We start from the raw sequence: 19,972 nt of genomic DNA on the forward strand, positions 1-19,972 counted from the left end.
AGGTAAGTGATTTGTGAAAGGTATAGGTTAATGTTAGTCAGGGCCATTCTTTTGTAGGGAGTATTGAAAGTCAGATTGCGTTGCGCTAAAAATATTGTCAGTTTAAGCACAGTCTTGTATAATTTTTCTAAGGGGGTCGTTTCACTACGACTGCCACATCGCTGGCAACGAGTTATACACAATGCTGGTGTCTGCTTTGAAGGTCAGTAAGACTTTGAAACACGTATCTGTTTTGTACGATGTGTAAATAAATAGTTGCCACTATCAAAATTCCAACCCTCGTATATATAAAAAGGAACATGAATTTTATGTTAAAATCTACAAGAGCAGTGCCATGTGAAAGAAACGTATAGCTACGTAAGAGTGTCTGCTTTGCGATTGTCTCGCGCATCACGCTGGCTCGTTTCACACGCGCAGTCTCCAATCGCTTGGGCGCGGATTTTGTCGATCTAAATGATACGGCAAGGGGTTAATGAATTCTGTGTGCCAGCAAGCCTGGCTTTATTTTTTAGGTGGTTTCCCATACCCCACTCTGTGAATACCCGGCTATTCCTAAATACCGCCTCAGTTACAAGATTCGGAAACGTTTAGTGAACTTTCTCACACTTACAGGAAACACCACACGCAGGCAGTTGGATAGCACACCCTCCGTCCCATGGGGTAACAGGGGCGGCGATAGGATGGGCATCGGGCAACCACGAAAACAGGCCATGCCAATTTCAGATGAAATGACTGTTTCAGTGACTTTACTGGTCTCATTCACGAATGATTTTACGTATATAAAAACGAAGTGGCGAGTGAAAATTTGTACCAAGGTCGCCAATCTAACGGAAGTGTCTTGCTAACTAGGCAGGTGCTTTAGCCACTAAGCCACCTTCGCACAGCGGTTCACGCAACTACGTGGATTACTCTGCCAGCCTTCCTCCTCGATCCAAACACTCACTGCCGCCACGGTCTCTGTAACGGGGTCATTTCATCATTTCATTTGTATAAGTACCCGCTCAAATGTCTCAGTCTAAGATTCCCATTTAAAGGGCAATTCCAAAACATGGAGAGCCTCGGCAATTCTGTTCGTGTTGAGGCGTAGCGCCGTATAACGATCCTACCTTGGAGGTGGTTAAGTGGGAGATGTGTCTCACAGCTGGCTAGTGACAGATGGTGACGCGAGACTGGACGCGCACGTAGTTTATGTATCAGCCTATAGAGGACAGTATTGGATAGGGGACTGATTGTAGTTTCGATTGTGACCACTGGAGTGCACTGAAGTAATAGAATATTTTTCATGAACTGTTTGTGTTTTCGTTAAGTGTTATTTCTTTCTGTGTATGTAAAATGTTATAAATGTGTTTTAGCAGTGTGAATGACGCGTGAGTGTGGTTTAAGGTTCATATGAAGATAATTGTTTAACGAGTTATGTAGTAGGATTTAGTGTGGGAACATTTCGAAGAGGTATGGATATGGACAAAGGGGATTTTTGTAGAATAGTTTTGTAAACTAAGTTTATGGTAAAGGGAAAGTTAATTCAGGTATAAGTAACAATAGTAAATGCAGGATATTAGATAATTACGTCGGTAAAAAGTGCAGTCGTTACGTTTACTACTTTGCCATTGGTTATTGATGAAAAGCGCCGAATGACGCGGGAGGATGTTTTGCTATGGGCTGTTGAATAAACTGACCAATGGTAAAGCAATATTTTTCGCGCGCCTTTCTCTGCTGATAAAGACTTAGAGCATTCTAAATAGGAGTGGGAGCCTAGCCATGAAACAGTCCGGATCTGTGTATTAGTTCCGATGGAAACGATAAGTTGGCGGATCTAGCAGTGTTTCATACATCAAAAGTGTTGAGTGACGGCATAATTATTCCGATGTGTGTAGAAATTTTGAAATTTCTAAGTGAATTTTGTGACGAGAAAAGATATATTACAAGTGGCGCATTGAGCAGGTCGGTGGTTAAAAACTGACTGCATTTGGTACCGACAGACTTGATATTTGGCGAGCATTCTCAATCAAAAACAATCAGTATTTTTGTAGCTATTACGTTTTCGGGAAATGCTACTCCATAAACTTGCTAACGTGAGTTAAAGGGATTGTGAGTGACTTAAGACTAGCACGGGCTTGGCAGTGATACTTTTTCACTTAAGTTTCAGAATATATTGAGGACAAAATTTCCAATCTGTCATTTCGTGTTTCTCCCGAAACGTAGCTTAGTGATTTTAATTGCAGCCTGGTTCACGTCGAAGTACAGTAGGTTTCACTCGGCTTTCCTACTGATGATATGCTGAGAATGTTCACAGATAGGTGCAGGTACGTCGTAAAGGCACGGAAAGAACCGCGCCGCCGCAGTGTATCTGGGGGAATTTAATGTAGCCTGGGGCAGGAATGAGAATTTGGATCGAGGAGGGAGGCGTGTCAGGGTAATCCGTGCAGGTGTGTGGGCCGCTGTACCAAGGTGGCTTATTGGATAACGCACCTGCCTAGTAAGCAGGAGACCCGGGTTCGATTCCCGCTCTTGGCACAAATTTCCACTCGGCGCTTCAGTCTATACACATAAAATAATGCTAAATTCGTTCATAACTACGCAGATCCTGCACCGATGCAGGACGAAGAAGAAGAAGAAGTAGTATTTACCTTGACGATGGCAGAGTCCAAAATGCGCACGCATCCGCTGACGGGATCCCACCAGGCGACCTGTGACAACGTCTCCAGTGCATGGCGGGCGCCGAAGAAGCTGCGCGCATCAATCTCCGCTTGTAGATCCTGAGACTCACGGCGCACCTGCCACAAGTGAATTAAACACTCACCTCTGTGCATACTAGAGATCTTCTGCATGCATGTGCAGCCGTATAATGCACGAGATCGCTAGCTTTGTTAGTTTATTTGGGCTGGAAGGAAAGTACATTCTACTACATACCATTTTGAAAAAGTTAAGATTCACTAGGCATCTACATGATTACTGTACGATTCACAATTAAGTACGAGGCGTTTTCTGAAAGTAAGGTCCGGTGAGGCGCGAAATGGAAACACTGTCAAACTCCAACTTGGCACAGATGTGCTGGGCAGTGTCTTTAGTGCGCCTGTCGATCGCTTCACATCGTGCTTTTCAGTTCAGAGCGCAAAGTGATCACTTAGAAATGTCTGAACAACTGTGATTCCCGCCAAGTATGTACGAGATTTCGCCTGAAGCTATGTAGTCCACATTACATGAATGTCGTGTTTCCTTCAAGACAATTTTCTGCTGCATTATGCAGAGGCAATGAAGATGCTCCTACAGCGTTTTCGATGGGAAGTGATCACCCACAATACAGCCGTTAATTGGCCCCCTCCTATGTTCGCCTCTGCACACCAACTGCTGACCACTATGAAAACATTTTGGCACAAACAACGAAAGGCAGACCAGCACATAGAATAGGCGGAAAGCGCAGGTGGCTACTTTCTGGACGAGGACCTGCGACTATTTAGAGGTAGCTGGACGGTGTGGATAACGTGCGAATAAAAACCATTTTTTATTTCTGCTGCGGTTTTCATTTCGCGACCGAGTGGACCTCTGTTTCCGAACGGCCTTCGTACCTTCGAACCCTGTTCAAACTATTTCTTTACCATTCCACTCTGAACGGCGTGCGGAAGAACGAGCACTTTAATCCTTCGGTGCGAGCTCTGATTTATTTTATCATCATTTCTCTCCATGTAGGTGGTGCGCAACAATATTTTCGCGATCTAAGGAGAATCAAAGACTGAAATTTCACGAGAAGATCCTGCCGCAACGAAAAACGCTTTTATTTTATTGATAGCCACCACAATTCACGTATCATGTCCATGGCACTTTCTCCCTTATTTCACAATAATGCAAAACATGCAGCGCTTCTTCGAATTTTTTCGATGTTCTCTATCACTACCATCTGATGTGGATCCCACACCGAACAGCAACATTCCAGAAGAACGCGGACAAGTGTGATTTAAGCAGTCCCTGTAGTGTCGTCCTTACATTTTCTAAGGGTTTTGCTAAAAAGTCGCGAATTTTGTTTTTGTGTGATCGTTCCAATTTAAGTTATCTGTAATTGCAACCCCTAAATATTTAATTGAATTTACAGTCTTTAGATTCGTGTGATTTATCTTGTAACCGAAGTTCAGCGGATTTCTATTAATACTCATGTAGACAACTTCTCACTTTCTATTATCTAGAGTCAATTGGCATTTTTCGCACCATACATATATCTTGTCAATCATTTTGCAATTGGTTTTGACCTTTGATTTCTTTACAAAACGGCAAATGACTGCATCCTCTAAACAATGTAAGAGGGTAGTTCAGATTATCTCCTCTGCCGTTAATAAAGGTCAGAAGCAGCAGAGCGCTTTAAGCACTTCCTCGGAAACTGTCACAATTACACTTTCTGAAGTCTGTAAGTTAGTTTCATGCAGCTGTTCCTCTTAGTTTATTCTAGGCAAGCCCATCTCTAACTATTACAACCTGGGAATTTCGTAAGCTATCAACGAACTTAAGTTGGTATCACGTTAAGTCCATTTTTATACACAAACAGAATAACTTTGCTGATTCCATAGATACCACACAATCCTCCTTAAACCGTAAGAAATCTATATTTCGAATGTTGAGACCAGTTACGTTCATTACCCCATAATTTGCTACGACAAACAGGTTGTAATACGACTGAAGAACGTATCAGGATACTACTGTTTCGTGGGACAGCTACTCATTTCGCTAATTTCAAACCTGTGCCACGTATTAACAAAGGAAGCTGCTGTGTGGTAATAGAGCTCAAAAGTCTGTTCTTAGAAGTTGTCAAGAGTAACTTTCATTCAAGTATGCTAGAGAACAAGAGATCATGTTTTTCACATACAACTGAAACACGAAAGCAATTGAATTGTTGACATTACTAAAAATGATAAATATATAATATTAAACTTTCCGTCATTTCGGAAATATTACATTTAGTATCTGAAACCAGTTGTATAATCAGCTTGAGAATTCCTTGGATGAGACATTTCACACATTAACTGCGAGACGAAAGCAGCATAGTCTGCAGCACCGATTGCGGACCTCTGGTACAGAGCCGAATGGAGGGTCTGAATAAGAGGCTCAGACAGTTCTGGGACCATGGAGACTGCAGATTCCTCAACCTGCGCCATAGGGTGGTGGGGTTTTGGGTTCCGCTAAGTAGATCAGGAGCCCACTACACGCAGGAGGCGGTTACACGCTTAGAGGGAACTGCATGGTGTGCGCGGCTTTTATTCCAGAGCGTCTCGGGGGAACACAAAAAGGACTTCAGACTCAAAGGGTGCAAGGTCGAACACACAAAGAATGTAGATCTAGGAACCATCATTATAACAGTTGTAAACTGTCGTAGCTGTGTTGGGAAAGTACCAGAGCTCCAAGTGCTAGTAGAAACCACTTGTGCTCAAATTATTATATAGGCACTGTAAGCTGGCTAAAGCCGGAGATAAGTTCAACCGAAATTTTTGCTAAAGACATAACAGATTGACTAAGTACAGCTTGTGGTGGCGTGTTTGTACTAAAATTTCGCTAAGAGATAAACTACGTCTAACAGCATAGTTCCTGTGAATTACTATGGGTATACGTCATTTTCGAAAATCTGAATAAAATTTTAATTTAGATCCTTTTACCGAGCTAACTATGACGATAAAACTGCTGAAAGGTTCAAAGAAAACTAATTTTAAACACATACCATACTTAGACAATTTTAGTAGGTGGCGACTTGAATATACGCTAGATGTGTTTGAGAAATTCATGTTTAAATCCAGAGGTACGAATAAAACATCCGAAACTTTACTAAATGTATTCTCTGAAAATAATTTCGGGCAATTAGTTCATGAGCTCATCCTAATAGTAAACCGTTCCGAAAACTTTTGACCTCTCAGCAATAAATAATCCTGAGCTAATAACCATCAAAACACGTGCAGGGTTGAGAACACGGGTTGTAACGAGACTGAATACCCTAACTCCCAAAACCACCAAAAATGAACGAAAACTGTATTTATTCGAAAAAGCAGATAGAAATTCTGTTTGGTGTCTTCCTGAGAGAGAATCTCCACTCTTTCCAAATTAACAAAGTGTACACTAGATGTGGCTCGAATTCAAAGAAATAACATCGACAGCAATTTAAAGATTTATACCAAAAAGATTAATAAAGACGGAGCTGATCCCATGGCACACAAAACAAGTCAGAAACAACGAAAACAGAAAGCCAAATTTAAACGAACGCAAAATATCCAAGATTGGCGATCTTTTACAGAAACTCTGAATTTAGAGTTAACTTCAATGCTAAATGCTTGTAGCAGTTTCCAGATCGAAACTTCGTCTCGAAACCCGGCACAAAAACCAGAGATGCTGGTCGCATGTAAAATATGCTGGTAGTAAGACAAGTAACGCCTACTCTGCGCGATAGCTATCGAAATACTTTCGATGATAGTGCTGCTAAAGCAGAGTTACTAAACATGGTCTTCCGAAATTCCTTCACCAAGGAAGACTAAATAAATATTACGAAATTAGAATCAAGAGCAGTTGCCAACACGAGTAACTTAGACATCCTCGGAGAAGGGAAGTAACTTAAATCACTTAATAAAATCAAGTCTTCCGGTTCAGATTGAACAAAAGTACAAGTACACTGATGCGGTATCTCCATGCTTAACAACTGTATACAACCGCTCGCTCCGCGAAAGATCTTTACACGAAGACTGGAAAGTTTTACAGGTCACACCGATATTCAAGTACGGCAGTAGGACTAATCTACTGAATTACAGCCAGTATCATTAACATCAGTATGCAATAGGGTTTTGGATAGTATATTGTGTTGGAACATTTTGAATTACATCTAATAGAATAGACTACTGCCGGCCATGGTAGCCGAGCGGTTCTAGGCGCTTCAGTCGAACTGCGAGCGCCGCGGTCGCAGGTTAGAATCCTACCTCGGGCATGGATATGTGTGATGTCCTTAGGTCAGTTAGGCTGAGGTAGTTCTAAGTTCTACGGGACTGATGACATGAGTCCCATAGGGCTCAGAGCCATTTGTCCCATTTTGAACAGATTGACACACAGTCAAGAGGGATTTGGAAAACATCGCTATTGTTAAACACAACTAGCTCTTCACTCACACTATGTATTCAGTGCTGTCTACAAGAGATTTCAAATTTATTTCGTATTTTCAAATTTATTTCGTATTTTCAAATTTATTTCGTATTTTCAAATTTATTTCGTATTTTCAAATTTATTTCGTATTTTCAAATTTCCAGAAGGCTTTTGACACCGTACCTTGCATGCAGCCTGTAATCAAATGGCGTGGTTATGGAATGTCGTCTCAGTTAAGAGACCGGATTTGTTACATTTCGTAGTAACTGACGGAAAGTCATCGAGTAAAAGAGAAGTGATTTCTGGCGTTCCCCAAGGTAGTGTTATAGACCCTCTGCTTTTCCTGATCTGTATAAACGATTTAGGGGACAATCTCAGTAGCTGTATTAGGTCGTTTGCAGAAGATGCTGTCTTTTATAGTCTACTAACTCATCAGAAGATCAGAGGTAATTGCAAAAAGATTGAGATCTGTATGGTGTGCAAATTGGCAACTGACTTAATGAGGAGTGTTAGACCACCACCACATGAATACTAAAAGGAATCCGCTCAACTTCTCTTGCACCAAAATCAGTCAAATTTAGCTAAATGCCTCGGAATTACAATTACGAACTTAAATTGGAAAGGAGACTAGAAATCTACTCTGTAGGAATCAGCATCCCAGCTCGCGCTATTCGTCCACGAGACTCAGAGGGCCATAGACACGGGTTCCCCGGTAGATGCCGTGTTTGTTGACTTCCGCAAGGCGTTAAATGCAGTTCCCCACAGTCGTTTAATGAACAAAGTAAGAGCATATGAACTACAGACCAATTGTGTGATTGGATTGAAGAGTTCCTAGATAACAGAATGCAGCGTGTCATTCTCAATGGAGAGAAGTCTTCCGAAGTGTGCCGCAGGGGAGTGTCATAGGACCGTTGCTATTCACAGTATACATAAATGACCTGGTGGATGACATCGGAAGTTCACCGAGGATTTTTGCGGATGATGCTGTGCAACATCGAGAGGTTGTAACATGGAAAATTATACTGAAATGCAGGAGGATGTGCAGCGAATTGACGCGTGGTGCAAGGAATGGCAATTGAATCTCAGTGTAGACATGTGTAATGTGCTTCGAATACATAGAAAGATCCTTTATCATTTAGCTACACTATAGCAGGTCAGCAACTGGAAGCAGTTAATTCCATAAATTATTTGGGAGTACGCATTAGGAGCGACTTAAAATGGAATGATCATATAAAGTTGATTGTCGGTAAAGCAGATGCCAGACCGATTCATTTAAGAATCCTAAGGAAATGCAATCCCAAAACAAAGGAAGTAGGTTACAATACGCTTGTTCGCCCACTGCTTGAATACTGCTCAGCAGTGTGGGATCCGTACCAGGTAGGGTTGATAGGGAGAGGAGAGAGAGAGAGAGAGAGAGAGAGAGAGAGAGAGAGAGAGAGAGAAGCAGCGCGCTTCGTTACAGGATCATTCAGTAATTGCGAAAGCGTTACGGAGATGATAGATAAACTCCAGTGGAAGACTCTGCAGGAGAGTCGCTTAGTAGCCCGGTACGGGCTTTTGTTAAAGTTTCGAGAACATACCTTCACCGAAGAGTCAAGCAGTATATTGCTCCCTCCTACGTATATCTCGCGAAGAGACCATGAGGATAAAGTCAGAGAAATTAGAGCCCACACAGAGGCTATACCGACAATTCTCGTTTCCACGAACAATACGAGACTGAAATACATGGGAGAACCGATAGAGGTACTGAAGTTACCCTCCGCCACTCACCGTCAGGTGGCTTGCGGAGTATGATGTAGATGTAGACACATAGAAAATATTGTCTAGAAGGCGAACCGAAGACTGCGTTAGATTGGCAGGACACGCTGAAGGTGCTGCAGATTTACTAGAGATTGCCTGCACTACGCTTGTCCGTCCTGTGAGTGCTGCTGCGCGGTCTGGGAGCCTTACCAGATAGGATTTATAGCGTACATCGAGAAGATATAAAGAAAGGCAGTACTCTTTACTGTCGAGAAATAGGGAGGAGTGTCATGGACATGATAAAGGATTTGGAGTGGAAATCAGTAAAACAAAAGTGTGTGTGTGTGTGTGTGTGTGTGTGTGTGGGGGGGGGGGGGGGGGGGGGGGGGAGGAGATGGGATTTTCTCGTGACATTTCAACCATCTACTTTCTCCTCCGACTGCGCAAATTGTTTGTTGATGCCGACCTTCACAGGGAGAAATCACCAAAATAAAATAAGGGAAATCAGAGCTCGCACGGAAATACATAGATGTTCGTTTTTCTTTCCGCGTGCTGTTCGAGAGTAGAATAGAATGTAAAGGTTGTTCTATGAACAGTCTACCAGGCACTTAAGTGTGATTTCATCGCATTCGTGTAGATGTAGAAATCGCAGGATTGCTTAAATGTTGTATTTTGCTGAGACAGCGGAAGGTGGTGTGGAAAAATAGTGGAATCAAATACGGTTGCTATCACACTAACAAACATTCTAATCAATAACTAAAAATATGATACTAATACAAATTAAGCAGCCTAAACGTTATCAGTAAGAATATATTCACTCTTTGTGACATCTGTGCCTTAATCTGATTGGGAGAGATTCATCAGTAGAGAGATTTCTATTGAGTTTTGGTTATACAATAAATGTTTATATGGAGACATGTTTTGACTTAGTCTTTAAACTCTGCGACGAGACTCCGGGGATGCACTGCAACCGCTTTAAGTGATATGTTACTGACGAAATCGCGAAGTTGGATTTGTAGCATCATTGAAAGGGGCTCAGTTTTATCGACCCCAAACTAGGAAAAGATAACAAATCTGCATCTTTTAAACACGTCTTTGTCTCATTCTATATGGTAATTCTGTCTCTCCCTACCACTAGATTTTCTTCCTATAAATTGTACAGAGTTGACAGACAAGTTAACAAGGCAGGGAGACCATAAAGCAAGCAAAATTTCCCAAATAACTAGGTCGGATATGCACCACTGTATAGGTACGGTCATGAAAGACAGCCAAACAGCAAGGAGTGCATTTAAGTTCGTTTGGCCACAGAACGTTTTTGCGAGTTTCGGTGACCGTAAGACGAAAGATCTGCAAAGGAAGTGCCGGTTCTCTCTATCTCCCGTGCAAGTAAGTAATCAAGGATGGAAGGGACCACCCATCGACAAAACCATTGAATGTGAAACAAACTTACTCGATAAGGATCGGATGACAATCTGGCACTTGTTTGTGTCTATTGAGGCAAAACGTAGGAACTAAATGTGGTTTTGAACCAAATTAAATCCACTGAAATGAAACGAAGATCAAATGTCATGGAATTATAATGGTATAAACCGTTCCGAAATTCTGAAACTTTAGTTCATCTACGATATATTACTTGCAGCGACATTAGCCACAATTGTGTACCAAATCTGTCGACCCTTGTGCTACTACTACGTCCTGATCCGTACGAGAGTTTCTCATGGATACATCAGAGAATGAAATTTTGAGACTGACTCGGAGATGTTCTCAGAAAGGCTAATGGTTAAGGTACTTTTTAGTCAGGTAAAACGGGTTAGAGTCCTGATCTGACAAATTTTCAGTTGTCACTACGTATGTAGTGAATGTCTATTGCCGGATGGGTTTTGGAACCATACTCTAAGCGGTTTCGAGTCCTTTGTTCTACTCATGGTGCCACCTCACACTGTGGGATGTCATGTCTGAAGTCTACAGGATGATTTTCTGCACAACTGAAGGTCTTCAACTGCTGACAATGAAAAAACCTGTAACTAGCCACTCTTTTTGAATGAATAATTTCTTTGTCCGTAACTTGTTTCGGGCTGCGGTGAAACACCAGACGGCAACGAGAATTGCTCGTAGAAAATTTTTGTCCTGCAACCTAACATTCCGTTCTTGATTTGTAGTTTAGATTAACCTTTCAAATTATATGCAAGATTATACGTTTGTACTTCAGTAAAATGTTTTAATTTTCTTATTACAAAGCACTGCTTGCTATGTGGCACGGCGAAGCAAGCGGTAAATGAAGGGCAAGACAGACGCGTCTTTAGGTCTGCTACGTTTACATCTGACGTTACGTCCAGTGATGGGGTTGGCTGTACCGAGAAACAGGATGATAAGGTGATTAGGTTTGCCAGGTGTCCCGCTTCTTTACGTTCGTGTCCGATAAAATGTACTGTATACTAGTCGGCCTGCCAGTTTTTGTTAGGCTTTTTAGCGATTAAACGGAGAACGTCCAACTAAGGCACGTTCCAGGCTAATGGCGTAAATATGCAGGCAAAGTTCTCAGAATTTTGAGGTGATGTCAGTCAGGTGGAAGAATTTAGCGCAAACATGAGTAACTATATATATATATATATATATATATATATATATATATATATATATATATATATATATATTAGGTCTCGCAAGGACTTCTTAAAATCATTATTATGAATTTCGCCCCCCAATTAAAGCACTTGCAGTGGATGACAACAGCTGAATAAGCATAACAAACTATAGGTATTCTACAAACAATCATATCTGTGGAACATCCGCAATTGAGGATTATACCAGAGGTTGAAAATACCGCTACAGTTTTAAGGTCTTTTATTTAGAACAAATAAAAGTACCTCACAATTGTAGCGGTATTTCCAACCTCTTGTATAGATATTTTATGTACAAAAAATAGGATGGCGCTAAATTCTTTTATCAGTATCAATGTTTCATGCAACAAAAAAGGACGACTGCCTTAAAAATTACTTTGGTACATGAAAGTCGACATGTTTAGTTTGAATCATAGCATAATGGAATTTATCCGGAATTACTAAAACTGCCGGAATATTAGTTTGGTATTCCAGGCCATAAAGCCAACATTATAAGCGTGTTCTTTTTCATAAACGCAAAATGAACAAAGAAACGCAATAATCTGCAAACCGACATAATCAACGGATGATGTGTGACTGAAAATTATCGTGTGAAGAGTGGCACTAAATGATTTCCAAGAAAAAGCCATTCTTGATCAAGTGGGTTCAACTGAAATTATTGGTCTTTATGAATGTAACTGAGGTGATCAGAGTTACTGAATGTTTAGTTTTCGCTTCCCAGAAACTTAATTATTTTGCTTAATGAACTTTATATTTTGACAATTGTCTGAGGAGGAAGAAGACTTCACACTTAGCTGCTACCATAAATTCCAAAGTATGACCCTATTATTTCTTTCTTATCTCAGACGTTATGTCTGGTCTACAGTAGAAAGTGACGCGGACCTTTATCAAGCGTGACTTCCTTTTAACTGTACGGTATATATTATATTGCATTTAGGAACTTTCGTGTAATTGAACATGTGTCAATAATTACGGATTTCTGTAGCTGTATATATAAAGTTCGGATGTAGCTGTATTGCATTGATGTACCGGTGGATATTGTGTGGTATGACTCCTGTAGTTGATAGTATAATTGGTGTAGTGTCAACTTTATCCTGATGCAACATATCCTTGACTTCCTCAGCCAGTTGGATGTATTTTTCAATTTTTTCTCCTGTTTTCTTTTGTGTATTTGCTGTATTGGGTATGGATATTTCGATTAGTTGTGTTAATTTCTTCTTTTTATTGGTGATTATGATGTCAGGTTTGTTATGTGGTGGTGTTTTATCTGTTGTAATGGTTCTGTTCCAGTATAATTTGTAGTCATCATTCTTCAGTACATTTTGTGGTGCATACTTGTATGTGGGAACGTGTTTTATGAGTTTATGTTGTAAGGCAAGCAGTTTATGTATTATTTTTGCTACATTGTCATGTCTTCTGGGGTATTCTGTATTTGCTAGTATTGTACATCCGCTTGTGATGTGATCTACTGTTTCTATTTGTTGTTTGCAAAGTCTGCATTTATCTGTTGTGGTATTGGGATCTTTAATAATATGCTTGCTGTAATATCTGGTGTTTATTGTTTGATCCTATATTGCAATCATGAATCCTTCCATCTCACTGTATATATTGCCTTTTCTTAGCCATGGGTTGGATGCGTCTTGATCGATGTGTGGCTGTGTTAGATGATACGGGTGCTCGTCATCTAGTGTTTTCTTTTTACAATTTACTTTCTTCGTATCTGTTGATGTTATGTGATCTAAAGGGTTGTAGAAGTGGTTATGAAATTGCAGTGGTGTAGCCGATGTATTTATGCGAGTGATTGCTTTGTGTATTTTGCTAGTTTCTGCTCGTTCTAGAAAGAATTTTCTTAAATTGTCTACCTGTCCATAATGTAGGTGTTTTATGTCGATAAATCCCCTTCCTCCTTCCTTTCTGCTTAATGTGAATCTTTCTGTTGCTGAATGTATGTGAGGTATTCTATACTTGTGGCATTGTGATCGTGTAAGTGTATTGAGTGCTTCTAGGTCTGTGTTACTCCATTTCACTACTCCAAATGAGTAGGTCAATATTGGTATAGCGTAAGTATTTATAGCTTTTGTTTTGTTTCTTGCTTTCAATTCTGTTTTCAGTATTTTTGTTTGTCTATATTTTGCTTTTAGTTCTTTAATATTTGTATTATCTATTCCCATTTTTGTCTGTATCCTAGATATTTATAGACATCTGTTTTTTCCATCCCTTCTATGCAGTCACTGTGGTTATCCAATATGTAATCTTGTGTAGTGTTTTCCCTTGACTATGCTATTTTTCTTACATTTGTCTGTTCCAAAAGCCATATTTATATCATTGCTGAATACTTCTGTTATCTTTAGTAATTGGTTTAGTGGTTGATTTGTTGCTGCCAGTACTTTTAGATCATCCATGTATAGCAAATGTGTGATTTTGTGTGGGTATGTTCCAGTAATATTGTATCCATAATTTGTATTACTTACCATGTTGGATAGTGGGCTCAGAGCAAGGCAGAACCAGAAAGGACTTAATGAGTCTCCTTGGTATATTCCACGCTTAATCTGTATTGGCTGTGATGTGATATTTGAATTTGTTTGGATATTAAGTGTGGTTTTCGAATTTTTCATTTCTATGTTTAGGAACTGTATTAATTCAGGATCTACTTTGTATATTTCCAATATCTGTAGTAACCATGAGTGTGGTACACTATCAAGAGCTTTTCGGTAATCAATGTATGCATAGTGTAGCGACCTTTGTTTAGTTTTAGCTTGATATGTCACCTCTGCATCTATTATCAGTTGCTCTTTACATCCTCGTGCTCCTTTGCAACAGCCTTTTTGTTCTTCATGCATAATTTTGATCTGTGTTGTGTCAATTTCTGTGTAATGACTGAAGTTAATATTTTGTAATTGTTGGTAGGCATGTTATAGGGCAATATTTAGCTGGGTTTGCTGTGTCTGCTTGATCTTTAGGTTTCGTGTAAGTTATTCCATGTGTAAGTGTATCAGGGAATGTGTATGAGTCTGCAATGTAATTGTTAAATAGTTTAGTTAGATGTAAATGTGTTGAGTTGAACTACTTTAGCCACAAATTTGCTATTTTATCTTTTCCAGAGGCTTTCCAATTGTGAGTAGAATTAACTGCTTTGGTGACTTCATGTTGCAAAATTATCACTTCAAGCATTTGTGGTATCATCTCGTATGTGTGTTTCTGCTTCTATCCACCGTGCATGCCTGTTATGTTGTACCGGGTTTGACCATATGTTGCTCCAGAAGTGTTCGATGTCTGTTATGTTGTGTTATCTATTGTCTGGTAAAATTTCTTTTGGTTTGTGTTGAATGTTTGGTTTTGTTTCCTTCTATTCTCACTTTTTTGTATCTTGTAAGTCGTTTGGCCAATGCTTGTAATTTCTGCTTTTCATTTAATTGCTCTATCGCTTCTTTTTGTGAGGTTTTACCTAGCCTTTTTCGTTTTTTTCTGACATTTGCTGTCTTATAAATTGTGTTAGTTGTCCTATGTCTTTTCTCTGTTTTTCTATTCTCATCTGTAGCCTGTGTTGCCATGCTGGTTTTGTGGGTTTCTTCTGTGTGTTAGTTGGTTCTGATCTCTGCCTAGTGTGTATATTTAGTTTAGTGAGTGCTCCTATATAAACCAGTAGTTTTAACTCTTCCATAGTTGTGTTGATAGTTTTTATTGTTGTTTCGACTTGTGGGTTATTTGGCGGTCTATGCAAGCAAGAATTGCCTAATGACTGTATTTGTGTCTTGGTATCATCATCATCATCATCATCTTAGTTGAAGCTCAGTTGTCTCCCAAAATACTGACGTATTATTAGTAAACGACTGAAAATCCCGAAGTGACAATTTCTATTAAAAATAGGTAGTCCAGCGTTTAAGGCAAACCGTCTGGCTGAATATAACGTTGAGTCCGGCTTTTCTATTTTTGGACCTAGAAACCCTAATGACGATGGAATACTTCTACATTTATGGTGTGTCCTATAGTTTGTGTTTCGTCGGAAATTTCCTCTGCACAAATAAAAGGCAGGGTGGGTTACTGCGGACAACACTGAACAAAACCGCCTCGCCACTAAAGTATGGCAACGTTGCAGTCTGGGAGAGAATTTATCGCCCATCATCGCTATTCGCGGAAAGGCGTCCGGAGGCGGATTATATATCATTGAATGCTGGTCCTCAATAAAGGGGGGACGTGCTAAGCGGTTCAAACGTAAGCCACCTTTTCACATATCGCGCGCTTTTCAACAGATTCGTGTCTCTAGCAAGAGGAGTGTGTGTGTGTGTGTGTGTGTGTGTGTGTGTGTGTGTGTGTGTGTGTCATGTGGGTAACAGATTTTTATCAAGTTTTGCAAGGGCGATACTGAAACATTTTTCGGCGTTTTGCCAGACATTCCTCAGTTTTTGGAAACACTGAGATCGAAGATAATGGGAAGTCGTATTTTACTTATAGAAGGATCGTGTAAACTTTTTCTATTAATATAATAAAGGGGTTAAAAGTTAGTAATGTTCGAGTTATTAACGTTTTGGTTATTTCATGGTGTAGCTAGGAGTCTAATAGAGGAACGTATGCGGTCGATCGGTCGAAGCTTTACACTACCAAACAGATGATCTCTGTTCGATTTTTGGTCGAGACTTGTTTTCAATCTATTTTTCCGGTGTATCTGATAACATTGTGATATCGGGAAAATCTTTGCCTTTTGGCAGTTATTTTAATCGTGATACATGACACGCTATGATCGGATTTCCGTAGGTAATTATGCTCAGCCAACCTGCACCGTTAAAGTGATAACACCGAACTGTACGTCTGTCTGTCAATCATGTGACCCTCACTTTCTCCGACACGTCTTCAGTATAGACATCACAAAACAGAATTTGCTAGATAGGGCGGATGCTATCTAAGTTCATGCGTTGATCCGTAATTAGCTGTCTATGCCTGTCTCTTAAGACATGCTTTAACACGTAGTAAGTGTCCAAATTGATATCTGATACGCCTCTTGTTCAGCACCGTGATCAGGTAGGTTTTCCATGAACAACATGTTAATGCGGCGAGATTTGGTCCGTGTGTTACTTAAGCTTCTGTTGTTTCTATGATAAGTTTCACCACACTGATTGCGAGAAAGCGCACGAACAGACGATCGGATAGGATTACGGAGTGTTTTGTACTATGTACCAGGGTAAAAATAATGCTATTTATACCTTATTGTTAATCAGATCTCCCAATGTTTTACTTCAAAATAGGGAAACAGGTATTTCAGTATCAGAATATCATCCGATACACAGAAAAAGTTTTGATTGAAATAGTCACGGCCAAGAATAGAAGAACTAACCAATAATGTGGTACTCTATTGCCTTCACCGCTCGACCGCCGACCTCTACCTGCTAGACAAGAAAATGAAGTATGACTAAGCTACTGCACGAAAACGCAGAAATCCTAACTCTAGCACTATTAACTTTCGATCCCATATTATGTTAACTAAAAATGTTTTTATGTGATTTTTCGATGTACAGCACAGGAAATAATATTTTCTTCATCTTTGACCTCTATTTTTCCATTCTCTGCGGAGTGCCTAGAAAAAAAACCGAAACAGGTGTTTTTATTTTCAAGGTAGACCGTCCTTGGAAAGCTTGATCAAAATATGTGATACACATATCAGACCCTCCCCTTTTAAGTGATGAAAGCAATACATCATTTTTTTTAAACTAGTGGTAACGCCTATTACTGAATTTGTTTTCTCCAGCATAATTAATTTTTCTTTTTGACTAAGCTTACTATTTGAGTATACATATTCTGTGTCACAAAAATAATACAAGCATGATGAGATTTTGTAGGTAGGTTTCTTGTGTACACGGCTTTGTTGTATTAATAGTTTAAGTACGTGTCTCAGTTGATTAATGGTATCGTGAATACTTAATAAACTGAAGACATACACCTTCTGTAACCCAAAGGAAAGTGCTTCCGAAGCCGCAAACAAGGAGTTTGTTGACAAATCTGTCCGAAGTTGTTCTTTGAGTTAGTTATGTTGTCGCACCAAGTGTTAATCTTGCGCATGAATTCATTGTCTCAGAAGGCCGGAAGTTGAAATATCCTGAGTTCTGTGAGATCTATGATGCTGATGAGGAGGAGGGGGGGGGGGGGGAGAGAATGGTGCAGGCAGTTGTTCCACTTTCTGGCAGACTGGACCAACTATATAATGAATTTTAGTACTGCGCAAAAATAATTGTATGTCATTCTTGTTTCTGCATTATACCAAATCTAACTTGTCATACTGAAAGGTGTTTTGTACTGAGGTCTGAAATAAAGCTTTGATTGCTAATTGTAAAAAAAATTGTGAAGTGACAGACCAGAAGTCCTAAGATTACGAGTTCGATTCCAGGGTAATCCTTAGATTTTCATCCTTCACTTGTCACTTTTTTCACGAATAATTGTTGTCAATGTGAAACGCGCGAAGTTGCACTGTGGCTCTGAGGGCACGTTAAAGTGTAGTTCTCCTATAAATGGCAGGTAAGTCAGGGAGAAGAAAGCGCTTGACACGGTGCCACACTGCCGAGTGTTAACGAAGGTACAAAAATACGGTCTAGGTTCCAGGGTACATGAATAGCTCGAAAAAACTTTAACAAAACCCAGTATGATTCCTCGACGCCGAGTGTTCCTTAGATATAAGGGTCTCGTCATGAGTGTCCCAGGGAAGTTTCAAAACCCAGTATGATTCCTCGACGCCGAGTGTTCCTTAGATATAAGGGTCTCGTCATGAGTGTCCCAGGGAAGTTTCACGCTACCGCTGTTATTTTCTGTATTCATAAATGATCTGGCCGGAGCGGAAGCAGCAATATGCTGTTTGTAGTATGATGACAGCTAGGTCCAGTTACAAAAAAAAGTTCGTGAGGATGAGTAGGAAAAACAAATCCATATGTTGAAGTATAGCGTTAGTATTGTGTTGCTTGACACATATCCAGACACAACGTTGCAAAGTAATATGAAAGGCAATGAGCATGTAAGAATTTTAGTAGGGAAGGTAAATGGCCGACTCTGGTTTATGGGATGACTTGGGAAGGTGTGGTTCATGTGTAATGGGACAACATAGGACACTAGTGCAACCCACTGTTGAGTACTGCTTGTGTTTGGAATCCGCACCAGGTCTGATTACGGCAAAGGAAGACACTTTACCAACTCGAAAGCTGGCCGCTAAATTCGCTGCCGATAGGCCCGAACAAAATGTAATTAGGGAGATGCTTCGGAAACTAGTGGGAATCACTGGAGGGAAGTAGTTCTTTTCGAGGAACACTAATGAGAAAATTTAAGAAACCGGCATTTGATGTTTACTGTAAAAAAAAATTTCTACCGCCAACGTACGTTTCACATAAGGACCGCGAAGATAAGAGAAATTGGGCTCGTACGGAGGCAGACAGTCAGTCGTTTTCCCCTCGCTCTGTTTGCGAGTGGAACAGGAAAGGAAATAACGTAGTGGTACAGAGTTCTGAGGATGTAGATGCAGTAGGTAGGAGGACAACGACATAACATCCCCTCCCACTCCTCACCAGGCCTAATAAGTTATTTTAGGTGTCCAAGTATTTCATCATTGGATCATTTTACTAGTTATGCTGAAATATTAAATAATTCAAGACAGTCTGACTGGTTGAGCTTCTTGTTCAGTTGTACGAGGGTCACTCCAAAAGAAATGCACACTTTCTTTTTTAAATCCATCTTTTATTCTACACGTTCGAAAGTTTTACAGTGTGTACATACATCATTTAGGAACAATATTTTCACTTATCACTTCCATCCCTCTCAACTGCCTTACGCAATCTTGGAACCAGCACCTGTATAGCCGCACGGTAAAATTCTGGACCAACCTGTTGGAGCCACTGTTCGGCAGCGTGCACAAGCGGGTCATCATCAAACCTTGTTCCACGAAGAGAGTCTTTCAGTTTTCCAAAGAGATGATAGTCACATGGAGCCAGGTCAGGACTGTAAGGCGGGTGTTTCAGTATTGTCCATCCGAGTTTTGTGGTCGCTCCCGTGGTTTTTTGACTGACATATGGCATGCGTTGTCGTGCAACAGTAAAACATCCTGCTTTTGCCAGTGTGGTCGAACAAGACTTAGTCGAGCTTGAAGTTTCTTCAGTGTCGTCACATATGCATCAGAATTTATCTTGGTTCCACTTGGCATTATGTCCGCAAGCAAGAGTCCTTCGGAATCGGAAAACATCGTAGCCATAACTTGTCCAGCAGAAGGTGTGGTTTTGAATTTTTTGTTCTGGGGTGAATCTGCATGATGTCACTCCATCGACTGCCTCTTCGTCTCAGGTGATGAAACATGGCTCCATTTTTCACCAGTCACCATTCTTTCAAGAAATTCATCTCCACCATTCTCGTACTGTTCCATAAGTTCGCTGCATACCGTTTTCCTTGTTTCTTTATGGGCCACTGTCAACATCTTGAGAAAGCACCTGGCACAAACCTTAAACGACAATACTTTCAGTGTTCTGCAAATACTTCCTTCCCCTAGTCCA

At 40.3% G+C, this 19,972-nt stretch overlaps 1 protein-coding gene across 1 annotated transcript in view; it reads right to left on the reverse strand.

The window, feature by feature from the left end:
- LOC126272292 (probable beta-hexosaminidase fdl) overlaps positions 1 to 19,972 on the reverse strand; it is a 181,863-nt gene that overhangs the window by 82,025 nt on the left and 79,866 nt on the right. Inside the window, exon 4 of the mRNA XM_049975056.1 lies at positions 2,628 to 2,774. Within this exon, the coding sequence (XP_049831013.1) occupies positions 2,628 to 2,774 (147 nt within the window). The remainder of the gene's footprint in view (positions 1 to 2,627; positions 2,775 to 19,972) is intronic.

The sequence above is a fragment of the Schistocerca gregaria genome, chromosome 5, assembly GCF_023897955.1.
Source record: "Schistocerca gregaria isolate iqSchGreg1 chromosome 5, iqSchGreg1.2, whole genome shotgun sequence".
NCBI lineage: Eukaryota > Metazoa > Arthropoda > Insecta > Orthoptera > Acrididae > Schistocerca > Schistocerca gregaria.